This window comes from Haliotis rufescens, unplaced genomic scaffold (assembly GCF_023055435.1).
Source record: "Haliotis rufescens isolate VD_foot unplaced genomic scaffold, xgHalRufe1.0.p SCAF_1, whole genome shotgun sequence".
Classification (NCBI taxonomy): Eukaryota; Metazoa; Mollusca; class Gastropoda; order Lepetellida; family Haliotidae; genus Haliotis; species Haliotis rufescens.
The window spans coordinates 66,654,424-66,674,296 of NW_025963779.1; the positions used below are offsets into that span (position 1 = coordinate 66,654,424).

The 19,873-nt window shown below is 40.9% G+C and overlaps 1 protein-coding gene across 2 annotated transcripts; it reads left to right on the forward strand.

Moving 5' to 3' along the window:
- The first annotated feature begins 181 nt into the window (after nt 1–181).
- Nucleotides 182–18,518, forward strand: LOC124134121 (arrestin domain-containing protein 3-like). Of its 2 annotated transcripts, none has more exons than XM_046498793.2 (8): nt 182–535; nt 6,582–6,654; nt 7,117–7,264; nt 9,015–9,117; nt 10,738–10,994; nt 12,343–12,544; nt 14,133–14,287; nt 17,778–18,518. In XM_046498793.2, the coding sequence occupies exons 1-8, from the start codon at nt 277–279 to the stop codon at nt 17,829–17,831; spliced, it is 1,251 nt and encodes a 416-aa protein (XP_046354749.1). In that variant the 5' UTR covers nt 182–276; the 3' UTR covers nt 17,832–18,518. The 2 variants fall into 2 exon arrangements, with proteins under 2 accessions (XP_046354749.1, XP_046354750.1); XM_046498794.2 differs by having other exon boundaries at nt 14,133–14,281.
- The last annotated feature ends 1,355 nt before the right edge of the window (nt 18,519–19,873 follow it).

Genomic DNA, 19,873 nt, shown 5'->3' on the forward strand with positions numbered 1-19,873 from the left:
TAGAGTTTAGGAATATATGTATGTGCCCTGTCCTTTGCTGAATGAGTTATTAACTTTTAACACTATCACGTCACGAGACAAACAATCGACTGTAACCAAAATTCCAAGAATCGGTACTAAGACTTACAGCCGTGTCCTACTTTTAACTTCACGTCAAAGGTCACTTCCGGTCTGTGGAACCAAAACAAAATGGAGGTTTCTCCAGGAAGGGATGGAATGACCTTTACTTTAGTGATTTTCTGACACTCCTTGACCACTGAAGTCTTATCGGTGAAAATGGGGAAACTTAAATGCTTCGAGATTGTATTCCCGGACCAGCGATCCGTGTTTCACCCAGGCGAGTGCGTTAACGGGCAGGTTGTAGTGGAACTGAAAGGCGATATGAAAATGAGGTCATTGCGAGTGTTCATGCGAGGGGTTGCTAAAGTTCACTGGACGGAATCGCGAAGTACGGGAAGCAGATTGGGGTCGTATACGGAACATTACAATGCTGAGGTGGAGTATTTCTTCAAACGACAAGTTCTTTTTGGTGGAGGTGAGCGCGTCAGCTTGTTCATAGTCGATGTTGTCTGCTCGTTGTGTTAAAAAGGCGTGATATGAACGTCTGAAATTTTTAGCTCTGCGATAGGTTTCCCTTTAATTCTGTTTTGCCGATATCCAGTATCTATTTCTTCTTACACCAGTTGTTGTTCTATATAAATATGATTGAAGACCCGTAGATACAAGACAATCAAATGTTGTATCGTTGTTATTGCCTTGATCTGGTATAGAAGGTATGTTACTTGAACATATTCAGTTGTTACCTTGAATACCCTGTTCCACAAACCAACACATGTCTACTAGCCTGTGGCTAGTTAAGTTTCCAAAGTGTAAGTTAGTGTCAGTGGCTCTGATGGCTAGTTGAGTCTCACAGAAAAATAGTTTTCCAGCAAAAAAGGTATTTTTGTTTATCATGACCTTTTTCGAAGCTGTGTACTGGCTTGCGACTAGTTGTCAGCGAGGACTAATTATCGCCAACTTCCCGTTATTGCGTGAACGGGATCGCATCTCATTTAACTATTGCTTCTTTTTATTCCCCCTCATGTTATGACAGAAATCTACTTAAGCTTTTTCCAAGGACAGAAATAAGCATATTTGCTCATAGATTCACAAACATCAAAGCAAATGGTACAGTCAGCTTTATACACGGAATATATCAGAAATAACAATAACAAAAGCAATTGAAGAGGATTTTTATTTTTTTACACTTTTAGTAGGGGACAAATCTCTAAAGGTAAAGTAAATTCTAATGTTTAGGCCACACTTCCTGCATGTGACTCCAAGAATAATGAGACAGGCCTGAGGCCATGAAACTGACAAACTAGGAATGGCATGGCTTGTGCAGGAAGTTGGAATTTGGTGCAATAATGAAATTTGACTTGAAAACTTTTTTTCTTAACAGTGGTGGGGCGGTCGGGTAGCCTAGTGGTTAAAGCATTCGCTCGTCATGCCAAAGACCCGGGTTCAATTCCCGACATGGGTACAATGTGTGAAGCCCATTTCTGGTGTCCCCCGCTGTGATATTGCTGGAATATTGCTTAAACTCAATCACTCACTTAACAGTGGTACAAATTAAATCAATTATAGGAGTGGGCAAAACATGAGACTCAAGAAATAAACTGTATGTTGCATCTACATGACCATGGTCCACAGATTTCTTGAATTCATTTAGTTATTCTACAGAGTTATTTAAGATTTATTACACAATGTAATAAGCATGATAAGTGAGCTCTTGTCACTACTAAGATCAGTAAACTGTCTCAAGCAGATATTTTGTAAGGACCAGTTTGATCATGTTGTGGCCACCATTCTGTATTTGAAATAACAGGGAGTCCTGGGTCCTTGAAGTTTGGTGCATTCCCCACCTTGCCACAGTACCACCCGGACTCCCCACCTGGCCACAGCACCTCCTGTTTTCCCCACCTGGCCACAGCACCTCCTGTATTCCCCACCTTGCCACAGTACCACCTGGACTCCCCACCTGGCCACAGCACCTCCTGTATTCCCCACCTTGCCACAGTACCACCTGGACTCACCACCTGGCCACAGCACCTCCTGTATTCCCCACCTGGCCACAGCACCTCCTGTATTCCCCACCTGGCCACAGCACCTCCTGTATTCCCCACCTGGCCACAGTACCACCTGGACTCCCCAACTGGCCACAGCACCTCCTGTTTTCCCCACCTGGCCACAGTACCACCTGGACTCCCCAACTGGCCACAGTACCACCTGTATTCCCCACCTGGCCACAGCACCTCCTGTATTCCCCACCTGGCCACAGTACCACCTGGACTCCCCAACTGGCCACAGCACCTCCTGTTTTCCCCACCTGGCCACAGTACCACCCGGACTCCCCACCTTGGCCACAGCACCTCCTGTTTTCCCTACTTGGCCACAGCACCTCCTGTTTTCCCCACCTGGCCACAGTACCACCTGGACTCCCCACCTGGCCACAGCACCACCTGGACTCCCCACCTGGTCACAACACCTCCTGTATTCCCCACCTGGCCACAGCACCTCCTGTATTCCCCACCTGGCCACAGTACCTCCTCTTTTCCCCACCTGGCCACAGCACCTCCTGTTTTCCCCACCTGGCAACAGTACCACCTGGACTCCCCACCTGGCCACAGCACAATTTCAAGTACCCAGGTTTTGTAAAATGTCTGCTTGCCTGCTTAAGAAGTCTACAAAATCAACAGATAAGTCTTGGGCACAGACCCTGTAGCCTGCAGTGGTAAACATGGTAATCAAATGTCATAAGAATCTGCCATTTTAGGTATGAATTGTGAGCTTAATGTTTGCACATTCCGATTCCCAATCTAGATTCTGTTTTACTGAAAACAGCTGTTACTAACATAAAAAAAGTCACATGGAAATCAACCGGGAATGATGATCTATGTATGAATACCATTACCATAAACTAGTTACTGTACTGTAGACTTAAATCATAAAGTGTATATATCATGTATGTTTAGTATTCTTTGTCCATGTTAGATTTATGGCTGAACTGCATATGCAAAACTGAATAATATATATGTGTTTGGGACTCAAAATCATATCATATTTTTGTATTTAGCTACAGAATTACTTTGGCTGAAACTATTTGCAGCTCTACATTTCCACAGACACAGCTCAAGGAGTCTTATGACATATACCATTGCCATGGAAATATATGATGTCACTTTCCGTCCCTCTTGGTTACGTCAAGAACATTATGAAATCATAGGGGCGGTCGGGTAGCCTAGTGGTTAAAGCGTTCGCTCGTCACGCCGAAGACCCGGGTTCAATTCCTGACATGGGTACAATGTGTGAAGCCCATTTCTGGTGTCCCCCGCCGTGATATTGCTGGAATATTGCGTAAAACCATACTCACTCACTCACTCACTCACTCACTAATGAAATCATAAGATAGTGCTTGTGAAAAACATCTGCTGGTGAAATGACTGTTGATAATTGTGGAAACACATTAGAGATAAGGACTGAACCAGTGATTACTTTTGAAAAATATACTTTATACCATGGAAATGGGAAAACTGCAACAATAAGCTGTGACAAAGCTGATTCACTGCTGAATGTAATGAAACATATAGAAGTTCGTGAAAGTGTACTGTTGTGATAATTTGATAATAACTTGTAGGTTGTACATGTAGGTTCCTGCTGATATTGATTGTTCACACGGACAGTCACTCCCAATCATATTGATGCTTAGGTCTGTTTGGGGTGAAAAGTCTGTTCACTACAGCCATTATCTTGTTACTTTATGAATTATTCCATGGTCAAAAGCCATTGCCTGAGAACCAGTTCTTTTATTTTTTAAAGCCATAGCTATATATTTCAAACAACCTTGTATGGAAAAGCTGGAATAAATCCGTGAAACATAAAATTCAAAAAGGTGTGGCCTTATATAAGAAATGTATTAATCTACAAGGTCTCAATCAGCATGACATAAATACATACAAACTTAGTATACTGCTGACACTCAACAGTCAACATGAGGTGATCCTTCTGTAGTCACACAACATGAGAGAGTGAGTGCAGTTTATGCTACTTTGAACAGTATTACAGTTATATAACAGCATGTCAGCTTGATGTCTGCAGAAAGACTAACAGATGCAGGTTTAGGATGTTGACTACTTTCATGATTGGTTTTAGTTGGTTTGTTGTTTATTGCCACACTCAGCAATATTCCCGCTATATGACGGCGGTCTGTAAATAATTGAGTCTGGTCCGGACAATCCAGTGATTGATATCTTGACCCTCGATCTGAGCAATTGGGATACGATGACATGCATCAACTAAGTCAGCGCGCCTGACAATCTGATCCTGTTAGTCGCCTTTTACGGCAAGCATGGGTTGCTGAAGACCTATTCTACTTTCATGACATCCATGAGGATTGATATTATCCTTACAAACCAACCATCACGTTCAAGGACATCTGGGATTTAAACCCATGATCATTGGCCTCTGCCATGGTAAAAAGACCCAACTGAGGACAGTGAACTGCCTTAGCTTAACTGGACAGCCAGTATTCCCTTACAGTGTCAAAAATAACTACCTGCCTGCCTGTCTGTGGCTGGAAACTTTTCTCTCGGGCTGCATGAAATTTTCCTCCAGCTCCCTGACTGTCAGATAATTTTGAGACTACTTAAGGATTCAGTTTTATTATAACTCCTTGAGGATTCTCAAGTAATTGTTTGCATTACAGTAAACTTTGTTTATAACCAACACGCTTATGAAGAACTGACGGATAGAATGAACTACGGTTATTATGAACTAAAATTAGTGGTCCCTGTGAGTTTGTTCTAACTGTAGTTTAATGTATTTCAGCTGAATCAAGACCCGATTTGTCTTTTATGCTTTTAGCATTTTTTAAATATTTAGAATGTCTGAATGCAGGCAGGTAACCTTGAAGATAGGCAGGCATCACATATGGGTCACCTGCCCGACTGTCTTTTGGGGTATTTAAGTTATTTCAAACACTGTTCCCTTACCTTAGTTAAAAATGTAGGTTTAAGGCCTACGTAATCCTGCAGACTTGCATCCCGTAAGCAATGGGTGTTAGAAATTGAGGGAAGCAAGTAGATGCCAATTTTTTGTTAAGCACATCTTACAGATGAACTTACCTACAGTACGAAAATTAAACACTTTTCCAAATGCTTTTACCAGTGTTTACTAGAGAACACTAACCATATAAATTTGGCACTGTTGTTAACCCCTTCTATCTCATTTGGATGTGTATGAAATAGGGAAAATACCTTTCTCACAAAACGTTACATACCCTACAAGGCGTGCAGACATCCTTTTGTCATTAGATTTTAACCTCTCAGTAAACATGGTAAAGAGCACCATCTTGCCTATGTTGAGTTAATTGGAGTAACCGCTGATGACATGATAAGGTAACTGTTTTGATTGGCATTCTAGAAGTTGGGGAGTAAATAAGAAAACATATAAATTTATGCATAACAACGTCTAGTTTATTGCATTTAGCAATGTTTCAATGTAAATTCTTACACCATTCTAAAGCTGGGCTGATTGTTAATCTGCTGATTATGAACATCGCTAAATGCATTGTACCAGAAGTTGTTAGCCAGAAAGTTGTGCGTTTTCCTATGTAATAAGGATTCAGAACTCTATTGTAATTGTCAATTCATATCAGAAAATATTTACCAGCTATTTGATATTATCAATAATCTTTTGATTGCTTTGAGTATGTTAGGTTTCTTCATTTGTATTGTATGGTTTACAGAATTTCTTTAAAAAACATTGGGTTTAGCATTCGAAATGAAAATTAAACATGTTTTAGGGGTTAAGGTATTTCTTTTATGGTATTGTCAGTGGGGGGAAATAATGAAAAAGGTAAAAAAGTTGAAAAGAATGAAAATTAAAACGGAAAATGGGGAAGACAAATAATTATATAATGTTAAGCTTTTTAAAATGCTTGAAAAACAAATACATGAAAGCCCTTCTCAGTCCCTTTTAACAAAAATCTTATTAAGATGTGATGATTAATTGTGTGGCCTTCATCTTTTGATGAGGTATTGTATATGCCGTTTGAACTATTTTACAATGTCACACAATGTTAGGCAATGTTAGACAATGTTGTTTTGTCCAGTGTTTGCTTCTGTTGCAAGGTATAACAGTATGGTTGATATGTGATACAATTCATATCACAATGCAGGGGTCAGCACACAGTGTCACACATTTCTCAACTCTGTTCTAACACTGCCTCCTGTAATGATGTATGTAATAATTTATGTATTCCATGGGGATTATATGGTAGAATTAGTCTCTAGAAACCAGAGCTTGTTGTAAGAGTCAACGAAACTGTATCCGGTGGCCAGACTCTTTGACTTCACGGAAAGCTGTGGGACGATGGTATGGGTAATTTTTGATGCCTTCAGTCAGCGGTTTGCCAGACCTTGACTTAATTATTAACAGGCTGCTGTGATGTGACTGGAATATTGCTGACTGTGGTGTAATTAACTAACATTATGATTTATGTCATTGTGCTGATGTTTCTATGGCTTTTTATCATTTTGCAGAAGTTTCTGATGGACGAGACACACTGACAGAGGGCCGCCATGAATTTAACTTTGCTTTTGAGCTTCCAATGGGGTAAGTTGGCGGCAGTTTTGAAATAATTCCATAACCTGTGCCATTGCAATACACCAACGGATTTTATGCCCCGTTCCAATGCAATGCACCAATGGATTATGTCCTGTTTGGTTGCAATTCACCAACAGATTATACCCTGTTCCGTTGCAATGCACCAACAGATTATGTTCTGTTCGGTTGCAATTCACCAATGGATTATGCCCTGTTCCGTTGTAATGCACCAATGGATTATGCCCTGTGCCATTGCAATGCACCAATGGATTATGTCCTGTTCCATTGCAATGCACCAATGGATTATGTCCTGTTCACCAACAGATTATACCCTGTTCCATTGCAATGCACCAACGGATTATGCCCTGTTCCATTGCAATACACCAACAGATTATGCCCTTTTCAATAGTAATGCATTAGTTGAATTTCTCCATGTTCAACTATATGTTTGATCTACTGCTGTTGTTTCAGTGGTATTTCCACCTCGTTTGAAGGCAAGCACGGAAGTGTGCGGTACTGGCTGAAAGCAGAGATGGACAAGCCATGGTCCTTCAACCACAAGACGAAGAAAGCCTTCACTGTCATCAGTCCCATCGATATAAACAGACCAGAGTACCAGGTGTGTTCCTAGATGCAGATGCAGAGCGAATATTTGCTTGTTTTCTTTTAATGTGTATCAGTTCAGATGTTGCTTGACAAGAACATACATACATATTTTAAAACATGTGTTGTGTTGAAAGTTGGGAGGGGCATGTAGCCATATGGTGGTGGTGAGGTGAAATAGGGTTTAATGTCGCGTCCAAGATTATTGCACTTATACAGCGACGGGTGTGTATGTGGCTGCTTGTACTAGTCCGGACTGATGCCGATTTATAGTGCTAGCTCACTGAGATACCATGCCGCAGTTTAACATGAATACCCCACTCAGACACAGTATACTGACTCCGAGCCGACCAGTCCTTGTTTTAGCCCCTTAATGCCGAGCGCCAGACAGGTTAACAACAAGTACCATCTTTTAACATCTTTTGGTATGACACGGTCGGGGATCGAACCCCGGACCTTCCGCTCTCCGGGCGGACGCTCTACCATTAGACCACGGAGGCGGTCCTGTAGCCATATCGAGATTGTGTGTGAGATTGTCAAGGCTTGGACCAATTTGCATTCTCCACAAGTTTGACTCGGGATATTTAAACAACACTTCTAAACAAAGTATATTGATCTAGATAACTTATGTAATTAATGATGACCCTTCTGCACAAATAACAGACCTACTCTTGCCACCTGACCATACCCCTGTCACCCTTGTGGGACACTTCTTGCCTGCATTTTCAGAACAGGCCCTGATATCATGTATTAATGTCTTCTATTCAAGTAATATATTGAGACATAAAGTATAACTCCTCTTGGCCTTTATATACTCACCACCAAAAGAAACATGCACCACAGAAACATATGTAGTGAGTGAGTGAGTGAGTTTGATTTTACGTCTCTTTTAGCAATATTCCAGCAAAATCACGGCGTAGGACACCAGAAATGGGCTTCACACATTGTACCCATGTCGGGAATTGAACCCAGGTTTTCGGCGTGACGAGCGAACGCTTTAACCACTATGCTACCCGACCGCCCCGAAACATATAGAGAAGTATGTATGTTGAGAAGAGATGTTTCGAATGAGAACCAATTAATGACAAAACTGACAATCAGTCAAGTGTAAGCGCAGCGTATTTATCACAATATGCTGCACATGATTTCCAAACTTTACATGGTGATGCTGCGTGGGATAAATCTCGGGTCATGGGTCTATGATGCTACAAATGATGCATTCATGAGCCTGATTCACACAACATACTTGTATCTTCGTTTCTGAATCAAACCGATCTAATATCTCTTGAATGTGAGTAATTCTTCATTTATTAACCAACATGTATGGTATTCACGTTTCTTTTGTCGGTGAGTATAGTTTAAAAGTAATACTAAAATTTCATTTTAAGAACTTCTTTTCTTGTTTGAAGCCTCGGTACTTTGTATGTGTGTGTGTGACTGTTGTGATGTGGACTTCAGAAGAGTGAGTCAAACCAAGTCTAACTGGACCCGTGAAGATCCGGAGTAGAATAGGTCTTCAGCAACCCATGCCTGCCGTAAATGGTGACTATACTTGGCGTAAGAGGCGACTAACGGGATCGGGTGGTCAGACTTGCTGACTTGGTTTGATACATGTCATCATATCCCAATTGAGTGGATCGATGCTCATGATGTCAATCACTGGATTGTCTGGTTCAGACATGATTATTTAGCTTGAATATTGCTGAGTGTGATGTTAAGAAACAAACAAACAAACAAACAAACCATGTCTAACTGCTGTGTGTCAGACCCAAGTGGAGAGCAGTGTTGAGAAGACTCTGTGCTGTTGGCTGTGCATGTCAGGGCCAATCTCCATCACAGCCCGCACCGATCGCCGAGGTTACTGCCCAGGTGTGTATCGCTTTCATTTACATACTATATTTCATTTTAGGATAAACCAACGCCCATGGGGATTCCAGGGTTCACTTGCCCAAAGCGATCTTAGGGCAAAGATGATCGTAGCTCCCATTCTTTAACGTAGGCTTACGATAGTCGTAGCGCTAAGATCACTTTGTGCAAGTGGGCCCTGGTGAGAGTAGCTCCCCGGAAACCCTGTCAAAAGAGGAGACTTAATAAATCGTGTGAGCAGGCTTTTGGACTTTGTTGATTGTGTTCGTTGTACCCGAACGGTGTTGATTGTTGCTCATAATATCTATCATTGGTTTGTCAAATCCAGACTTGAACATTTACAGACTGCCATCATATAGCTGGAATGTTGGTGAGTGCAGCATTAAACAAAAACACACAAAAAACAATATGAGAAATGGGAGCAGGGAGGGATTTTTAGTCTAATGGTTGAAGGTACGACAATTTGCTGTACAGTGCTAGTTATCGACGGCCAGGATCAAGTTCTTCAGTAATTGAACCCATCATTCACCTTCATAACTTTCGTTGATCTCCCCTCACCGTATCCATTCAGAGATCTTTGAAAAAGACATGGTACTCTCTATGCACTGGAACAAAAGCATGACCCAGGGCTGGTTGACATGTAAGGTGATGAGCCCCCTCTGTATCTGCCAGTGTCCATCCATCATTTGGGGATTCCTCCATTGCTCTCTTAGGATCTGGGATAGCACCCACTTGGGATCCAGGGTAGGTCCCCAGTACTCTCGTGGTCCGCAGTAGAATAGGTCCCAAGTACTCTCGTGGTCCGGAGTAGAATAGGTCCCCAGAACTCTCGTGGTCCGGAGTAGAATAGGTCCCCTGCACTCTCGTGGTCCGGAGTAGAATAGGTCCCCAGCACTCTCGTGGTCCAGAGTAGAATAGGTCCCCAGCACTCTCGTGGTCCAGAGTAGAATAGGTCCCCAGCACTCTCGTGGTCCAGAGTAGAATAGGTCCCCAGCACTCTCGTGGTCCGGAGTAAAATAGGTCCCCAGCACTCTCGTGGTCCGGAGTAGAATAGGTCCCCAGCACTCTTGTGGTCCGGAGTAGAATAGGCCCCCAGCACTCTTGTGGTCTGGAGTAGAATAGGTTCCCTGCACTCTCATGGTCCGGAGTAGAATAGGTTCCCTGCACTCTTGTGGTCCGGAGTAGAATAGGTCCCCAGCACTCTCGTGGTCCGGAGTAGAATAAGTCCCCAGCACTCTCGTGGTCCGGAGTAGAATAGGTTCCCTGCACTCTTGTGGTCCGGAGTAGAATAGGTCCCCTGCACTCTCGTGGTCCGGAGTAAAATAGGTCCCTAGTACACTCATGGTCCGGAGTAGAATAGGTCCCCTGCACTCTCGTGAGTGGCGACTTTATTTGATCTGGTGGTCATACTCTAAGACTTGGTTGATAGCATGTCATCGTACCCCTTTCGGGTGGGATGTGACTCATGATATCAACCACTGGTTTATCTGACTCAAGAATGACTTTTACCTGCTGCAGTGATAAGGCGGGAATAGTTCTGACTTCAGCATAGGAAATATCTCTGTGCATGCATTATTATTATTATTATTATTATTAACATCACTCTGTTTTGTTTTTCACCAGGGGAATCAATAGCAATATCGGCAGAGTTTGACAACCATTCTTCACGAACTGTTATTCCGTATGCCACCCTATACCAAACACAAGCATTCTTTGCTAGCGGGAAGTCTCGAGTTAGGCGGACTAAGTTCACCGTTTTGACTGGTTTGCCTGTTGCACCTGGCAACCGAGGGAGCTGGGATAGCCAGTTGTTGAAGATACCAGCAGTTTCGCCATCAATCATGAATTGTTGTGTGATGAAAGTAGACTACTTTGTAAAGGTAACAGTTCTCTTGATTCCGTCATGTTTAATTACTACTGTTACGTGTAGTAGTGTTTCTCCCTAGCTCCACTTGTTATGGGGTCCTCCAACTTGTCAGACACCCATTTGTCAGACAGTGGAATAGTTTAACTGCCACACACCCCTTTACTCATAATGATATGACCCAGACACTGGAAATCTCTTTGAAGTTTTAAACGGCCTGGTTAAACTGTAAATATGTTTGTTTTCACTGAAGTTTGTGAGACGGTGCTTACTGCTTGTTTTCACAAGTGAGTTTATTAGGCTTCGTTAACATAACCAGTTTGATTCGCAAGTGAGCAGGCCAATTAAAAGTAAACTGGAATCCCTTTGAAGTGTATGTAATTCATATTTTAATGTTTCACAGTTGTTGACGACAGGACTAGTCTATTCGGATTTAAGGGAACCTATCACACACCTGATGTTCCCTCACCAATATAAGTTGTTGTTTTAAGCTGTCTGACAAATTAGAGATGACCCTTTTTACTTGTGAAGCTTCTAAACACACTTTAAGCACTGTCAAGACCAATGAAGTGCTTGACTAGAGTCAGGGATTTATCAAAGATTTTAACCTAAATGTCCTTGTCAGGAAATGTGGAAAAGAAACTGCGATATTGTTCAAACTTGGAATATTTTGCTGTTCTATTTTCCTAAATTCGGAGGAATTGGGAAATTTTTAATTCAAAATGGGAAATTTTACTGTCATTTGCTGCAGACTTGGGGCTAAATATTGGCCTCTGAGGTTACACACAACCAAATGTTTTCCAATAGACTTCTATAGTAACGTTATATTTTTTTTAAAAATAACTAAGCATTCAACAGCTATTACCTGTATGTGTGTGCACAGTTTGGCCAGAGAGCAGCAATAAAAAAATAAAAAATGACTAGCTTAGCCAGCTCCTTTTCCGAGTACAGTAAGCTAAATACACCACCCCCAGTTTCGCACCAAATGTCACCTACTTGAAAATATCTGTGGTCACATTCAGCATAAGTCATCATGTTGAAAAAGACAGTACTAAATATAGAAAAACATGGTCAGTTTTAATAACTGGATGGATGTATATTTGAAAGACAAAAAAATCTTACAGAATATCCTCCAATCACAGCCTGCAGATATCTTGATCTGCACTGAAGGCACTGTACGAAAACCGCACTGTCCAAACTGGTTCTGATTTGGTGTAGTAGAACCTCTGAGCGGGTCTAGCTGAATCACTGTCACCGTGTATGCATGTGTTTACTTTCCCATCCATGTGTAGAGTTGTAGATTATCAAGTCTTGTGTTGTCCGTTGTGTGGGGTATCTCCATCTCTCTCCGTCCATGTTGTCAGGTTGCACTGCATATTCCCGGTGCCTACAACCTGACAATGCATCTACCTATCGTCATCGGGACAGTTCCGTACCGCCGAGCACAGTCTTACCGCTTCACCGAGTCCCGATTCTATCGAGAAACCCAGGCCCAGTTTGCCATGGACTTCCTCCCTGTCCCTCCGCCATACAGAGAAACAATCACACCGCCGCCTCCATTTGAAGGTATCTACTGATTGGTCACATAGTTCATGATGAGAGTTAATCCGATCCATTCATTGCACACATGTAGTGAAGATTTCACACAATGTACAACATTGGTGACATATATACCATTGTTGATGTAAAGTCTACTGTATGCAATATAGTCATAATTTATATTGGACTGGATTAAGTAAAATAACTAGATTTCGGGACAAGAGAAAAGTTCCCTCTTGAGTTTGACGAGTCTCAGACAGACTATCCCTGATGTTTCATCCAACAAGCATACAATATTGCTGTGTGCGGCGTTAAACAACAAACAAACAAACAAAACAAATTGAGATTGGACACAATGATGTTACATTGAGGATCCTTTGGAATGCCAGGTATGTCTGTTTGAGTCATCAAGACTGATGATGTCATAGCATCGTTTCTTGTCCAGGTGAGAGGCTTCTCTTCCTCCAGCTGATTGTACACTCTTGTTATATAGGGAGCATTTCACTGGGATGTGTAGCCATAGAATTTGATGAAATTTGTCACAAATTCTGATACCTGTTTCATAAAATCACTACTAACATCTACTTATATCATAATCTCTGTTCACCTGCTCATTAGGACAGTTTAGTGCTGCTACCTGTGTTGCATAGCTGCAAAAAACAGATCTTTCTGGTCATGGAGACCACCTCTGTGGTCTAGTGGTTTTATCCCCATCCTGTGTCATACCAAAAGATGTTAAAAGATGGTACTTGTTGTTACCTTGCCTGATGCTGAGCATTAAGTCGGTATCCTATGTGTTTGAGGGAAGCATCCATATTAACCTTGAAGATCCGGGGAGAATAGATCTTCAGCAACCCATGCTTGCTGTAAAAGGTGACTATGCTTGTTGTAAAAGGCAACTAACGGGATCGGGTGGTCAGGCTCGCTGACTTGGTTGATGCATGTCATCGATCCCGATTGCTCAATGGATTGCTCGATGGATCGATGCTCATGATAATAATCACTGGATTGTCTGGTCCAGACACGATTATTAACAGACCGCCGTCATATAGCTGGAATATTGCTGAGTGCTGCGTTTAACAACAACCAACCAACCATGTTAACCTGCAGAATGGTATCTCAGAGGGCTATATAAACATGATAAAACTATTACAAGACTACTTCAAGCACACACACTACTGCAAGCACACACACTAACACTAACACACATGCCATGTAAGTGCAATAATATTGAAAGCGACATTAAACCATACTTCATCTTCAGGTCATTGAAACCGGTAAAGATCCAGGCTAGTCAATAGAGGACTATACTTGTCGTAAGAAGTGACTAACAGGATTGGGTGATCAGGCTCGCTGACTTGGTTGATGCATGTCATCGTATCCTAATTGAGTGGATTGTTGCTCATGATGTCAATCACTGGATTGTCTGGTCCTGACTCTATTATTTACATTTTGCAATCATATAACTGGAATATTGGTGAATACAGTGTTAAACAAACACACAAACAAACAAATCAGGTCATTAAAAGTATGAAAAAGTAGAAACATTAAATTGAAGCAGGCATAAAATCTTTCCTCAGACAGTAAAGTCAATATGTTTTTTTCACTATTGCAGACCCACCAACCTATGCTGAAAGTATTGGTGGTGCAGTCAACCTCTGTGATGACGAGGACGACGAACCCGGCTCCAACATGGGAGACCTCACGTTCACACCCATGTACACGTACGTGTACGACTACCGCCCCCCACCAGCGTACTCAGAGGTACAGGTAATGGTAGTTCTAGATCTGCATCTCCTGACTGTTGTGTGCTGTATTGCTGGCTGCAGGTACTGTAGACTCTTGCATGGGGAGCTTGGGACAACCTCCTTGTATTGCTTGGATCTGGGGTACTCCAACAATATTGCTAAAAGTTGAGGGGAATAAAAGAATAAATTTTGATGTTTTTGTCAGCTGACCTGAAGTAGTGGTTCAAGCAAGCTTACTCAGTCTGTTTCCTTTTGTCATATGCCTGAAACCACTAAGTCTATGATGCTAAAATTTTGCATGTAGGATTCCAGCAGTGGTTTCTCTGATGATTTTTCTTAGATGGCTGCCATGGTGGCCATTTTGTTTAGGCCCATTACTCTGGGATTTCTGCATGTATCAACATGGAATTTGATGCACCTTCATTGTATGATATAAATAACATATCTTGTTTGGAGTGCTTTTTGGCCTCCTTTGGCCTTTCACCTTCTCATGATATAGATCAACATGAAACCACTTGGTTTATTAAGATAATAATTACGGCAATAGTGTCACTGAAATCACTCATAGAATTTTTTTTCATCAAGTTATGGACATAGCTGCCAAGGAAATTGTAAGTGAAACAGTCGAAATGGGAATAAGTGAAAAGAAGTCTCAGTCCAAGGAAATAACGTTTGGTTTGGGAAGTTCCTGTAGTCCAATCAGTAAAAATGAATTATTGGTCCATTTTGCTTTGGTGAAACGGGTTCATCAGCCCTGCATTGTTCCACCTCAGTAGCTGGTGACCCAGAAGACCTTGTAGTGGGTGGATGAGGATGTGTAGCTTGTCCGTTTGTCATTTCCAGTTGCCATGAATACATCACAAGTAGTTTCTTGTCTTCATCAACTTGCATATAAATTACCTAAATCTTGCACCTGATAATGAGCAAAATTATGTAACCAAAATGCTAAAATTAGTAGAACTCGGACAAGGTTCATCTGACACGATTTGGCATCAGAGCGTGGGGATGATTACAACTCCTATATATTGTCCACATTCATCTTCTACTGGATTGCATTTATTATTTCAGCTTTTATTTTGGCCATCGTGAATGTATTGGGCCTCTGCCTCAAAGTCATGGCATGTGCTCCTGTCGCTCATTTATGTAGATAGTTATAGGCGACTATCCTTGTCGTAAGAGGCGACTAACGGGATCAGGTGGTCAGACTCACTTCACTGACTTGGTTGATACATGTCATCGTATCCCAATTGCATGGATCGATGCTCATGATGTCAATCACTGTGTTGTCTGGTCCAGACTGGATTATTTATAGAACGCCGTCATATAGCTGGAATATTGCTGAGTGCGGTGTTGAACAACAAACAAACAAACAAAAGATAGTCATAACAATCAACAGTTTCATTTTATTGTAGTTCTTTTTCTCTTTTCTTCTTCCCCCAGTTTGAAAAACGGGGCGATATAGCGATCCCCAAGTCTGTCAGCTGTCTGTTTTCTGTTTCTGGAGCAGTAGTTAAAAACCATTAAATATTCCTTGTTGAAACTTTCTATATATGTCAGTCTAGTGGGGAACAGGTGCTTTTTGATGATTTGGAATTTATTAATTTCTTATTAGTTTTTTCCATGACAATGAGTTATACTTATACTGAAAATATGGGTAGTGCTCGTTTCCAGAGCAGAACTCCAAAATCATTGAAGATTTTGAGATGAAACTTGCCTTACAGATTAGTTTAGTGGGGAACTGGTGCCTTTTGATGATTTGGGATTTTTGAAAAAAAAATTCAATTATGTTTTCATGACGACAAGTTGGATTTTGTTGAAAATGAGGGTTGTGCTCGTTTCCGGAGCAGAACTACAAAACCATTGAATATTACTGCATGAAACTTGGAAATGGATCAGTCTAGTGGTGAACTGGTGTCTTATGATGCTGATGCTGATGCTGATGCTGATCCTGCTGCTGCTGATGATGATGATGATTATTATTAAATTATGCATAAGTGCTGATAATGACTTAAAGAGAAAAAACAGTGCAAAAGTAGTAATTCAATGAGACAAATGGGTACCTGGGCCATTATGCATTATGCCTGGGACAATAGGACTAGTTTTAGTTTTCGAGGCCATCCATATTATATATTCCCTTATCATCTCTTTCTCATCCCCATCCTCAACTTCAGAAGGAGAAAAATATAAAAAGTCCAAAAGTAACCCCTTTGGTTTGGTTCAGAAACAAGTGAGAAGTTGTGTATTTTTTGTCAGAGTGAGTGAGTCAGTATGGCTATACGCCGCTTTTAGCAAAATTCCAGCAATATCACAGCAGGGGACACCAGAAATAGGCTTCACACATGTCTGGAATCGAACCTGGGTCTTTGGCCCCAGAACCACTAGGCTACCTGACCGTCCCATTTTTTGTCAGATATGTGAAAATAGGTTCACTATTTTCTTATCCTCGAGAGTTTTTGACTTGAGACAGTACTTTCAGACTAATGGATCGTGAGAAACACACACAAATACTGTAAATCTTGAAATGAACGCGAGCATGAATTAAATGCGAAAAATGCGAGTGGCCTTTGCTCGCATTAATTAACTTCGCATTTATGTCTCCAAAATGAGTAAAAACAATATGACGGCCCCACTACATACTTTGGATCCAAGAAATACCAACTTGAATATAAACAAAAACAAGGTTTACTGAGCAGCAGTTGTAACAAGGATAACAATGTCATTCAAGACCCGTGAAGACTAACTTGGCATCTGCAATAACACCATCTTGCACGACGTTATGCATCTTTATGTATGTTTGTACAGTTCCATATAGTAGGAACAGTTCATGCATCTTTATATACCGGTGACCTCAGATAAAACTTGACCATTGTGCCATGTAAAGTAAATGAGAAGTGTTGTGTGTTGTGAACTAAGTATATATTTGTGCTTAGTTAAAGGGAGACAATTTTTTTTTGGAGTTATTTCCCTTTGACCCTGTAGCCCAATTACTAATGCGGCAATAAGTGAGAAGAAACTGGACTGGTAGCAGATTGGATTGGTTGACTGTAAAGAAAGTATTAATTAGAATGTCTTTGCAGAGCAGATTCTTCTTCTATCAATTTAGCACAGGAGACCCGAGAAGATCCGGGGTAGAATAGGTCTTCAGCAACCCATGCTTGCCGTAAAAAGCGACTATGCTTGTCGTAAGAGGTGACTTATGGGAACAGGTGGTCTGACTTGGTTGATGCATGTCATCGTATCCAAACTGAGTGGATTGATGCTCATGATGTCAATCACTGGATTGTCTGGTCCAGACTTGATTATTAACAGACTGGCGTCATCTAGCTGGACTATTGCTGAGTGCGGTGTTAAACAACAAACAAAACAAAAAACAAAAGCACAGGTGTGAATCCCGTTATGGATTTACAACATTGTGTTAAACTCTTGCTTGATATGGTTAAAGTGTTCCTTGACTTTCTGATGCATCCTTTAGCCATGTATATAATAATCAATGTGTAATGCAAATGTTTCAGACGGATCCCAACCCATTGTCCCACCTGGAGAACATAAGCCTCGATCCCAGTTAACCCCTCGCTGTGGTCTTAGTGGGTTCCATCTCCTCACGCTTGTGGCTGGACAATTTGACCTTCACACACGAGCACAGATCCAAGGGAGAGAACTTGGGTCTTGAAGGCTGCAGCATGGTGTGGAAGCGGAAGGATCGCACAGCACACATGCACTTTCGAAGACAGCAGGCATGGTTCCTTATTTCTGTGGGTGTCCATGTTTCTGAGTCATGACACTTATGTGGCTGTGTAATGTTGATACCCTATAGAAAAGGGATATTATACACTATTACTATAGTTATTCAGTTGTGGATATAGTGCCAAACATGACCAGTTGATTCTAATATCATACACATGCAATGGTGTAGTGTGTTGCTAATGTAGACGACATCGTTAGAATCACATCTTTAGATGACCAATGCTTGCTTGTCTCGTAGCCTTATATTTGCACAAAGACATTACAGTCTGCAAGGAGCTTCTATCTATTATATATGCTTTGTAATATATTGTTTCCCAGTTGAAATATTAATTTATAAAAAAAATCAAATGTTTTAAATTAATATTGAAAAAATATTTAGATTTTCTTGCTGCTTTGGATACTTATAACAACATCCCAGTGTTAAGATGTATGAAGAGTTTGGACTCTTTAGTCAGTAACATGAGTTTGAGAAAAGAAAAGAAAAGAATCTACATGTATCAAAGTGAATTTGGTATATCTATATTTGGTATACATTGTATCTATATTTGTGTGCGATATTAGAAATGTTTGAAATGTTTGGTTATCTCCCTTAAGAATATCCTGTAGATGACAATTTGGACAAAAGATTTTGATCTGGAAGCACATCAAGAAAGTTGTGCTAAAGATTGCAGAGAAGCATTCCGTATTTAACATTTGATGATACAGTTCAATATGGATAACTAGGGATGGGTATTGCAGGTTTAAAGTGTATCACAATATTTTGCGATGCACAAGGCAGTATTGCGATACGTATCATGATATATTGTATAATTCTAATTTTGAATTCAGAAAAATCTGAACCATCAATGTATGGATGGAAGTTCACAAATAGAAGAAAAAAGGATGCCGGTACAACTAGTAAATGTTTACCCATTCAATGAATATGCAGCCATCATGGGGCTCTGGATGCACGCTCCGGGGCAGCGAAGGGATTTGGCAAGTGTATAACATGAAACACATGGTAAAAGTTGCTATTTCAAATCACTCGACATACTGAGCATGAAGAAAATATATTGTGATACGTTTCGTGGAAAGAATGAACCTCAATTTACCGATATACCGGTAATACCGTGCACACTTATGGCTAACAATCATCTTGTTCTCTTGTTCAGCTGGCAATGAGCTGCCTAGAAAAAAATACAAAATTCTGACACTTACAAAGCACACATATATATATATGCACTTGAACCAAGAACAATGTGACTGAGAACCAACTATTGAGGGTATGTGTTTCGCCTTATTTTGTTTATGTTGCATAAATTCAGGCCTGGCCAATATTATGTATAGATTCTTTGTCACAATTTGCCTTTGAAAAGAAGCTCTTTAAACATGTATTCTTTGTGTAGCATGTCTATTAACCACCTAATAAGAGTAAATTTGTATAAATATGATGTTAGTAATATACAGTATTGTTTCCTATAAGTATAGATGAAACATAATCTGTCTGTTGTAGTATTTGATTACACAACAGTGGTCTTCCCATATCTATTTTGGTAGTTTTCTATGGAGACATTTTAACAGAAACTCCCCTGCTCTTCCATGTGCACCTCCCTTCCTTGTAGTTTTACACTGCAGTGCATGACGCAGTGAAACCGGAGATACTGCTATCTATCTTTATTAGGACACAGTGAAACCGGAGATACTGCTATCTATCTTTATTAGGACACAGTGAAACCGGAGATACTGCTATCTATCTTTATTAGGACGCAGTGAAACCGGAGATACTGCTATCTATCTTTATTAGGACGCAGTGAAACCGGAGATACTGCTAACTATCTTTATTAGGACACAATGAAACCGGAGATACTGCTATCTATCTTTATTA

Excerpts from the sequence above, each read along its gene's own strand:
- LOC124134121 (XM_046498793.2), top strand. The coding sequence starts at position 277 with ATGGGGAAACTTAAATGCTTCGAGATTGTATTCCCGGACCAGCGATCC. Across the intron at positions 6,655-7,116 it reads GCTTTTGAGCTTCCAATGGG|TGGTATTTCCACCTCGTTTG; the intron begins GTAAGTTGGCGG and ends CTGTTGTTTCAG. Across the intron at positions 7,265-9,014 it reads TAAACAGACCAGAGTACCAG|ACCCAAGTGGAGAGCAGTGT; the intron begins GTGTGTTCCTAG and ends GCTGTGTGTCAG.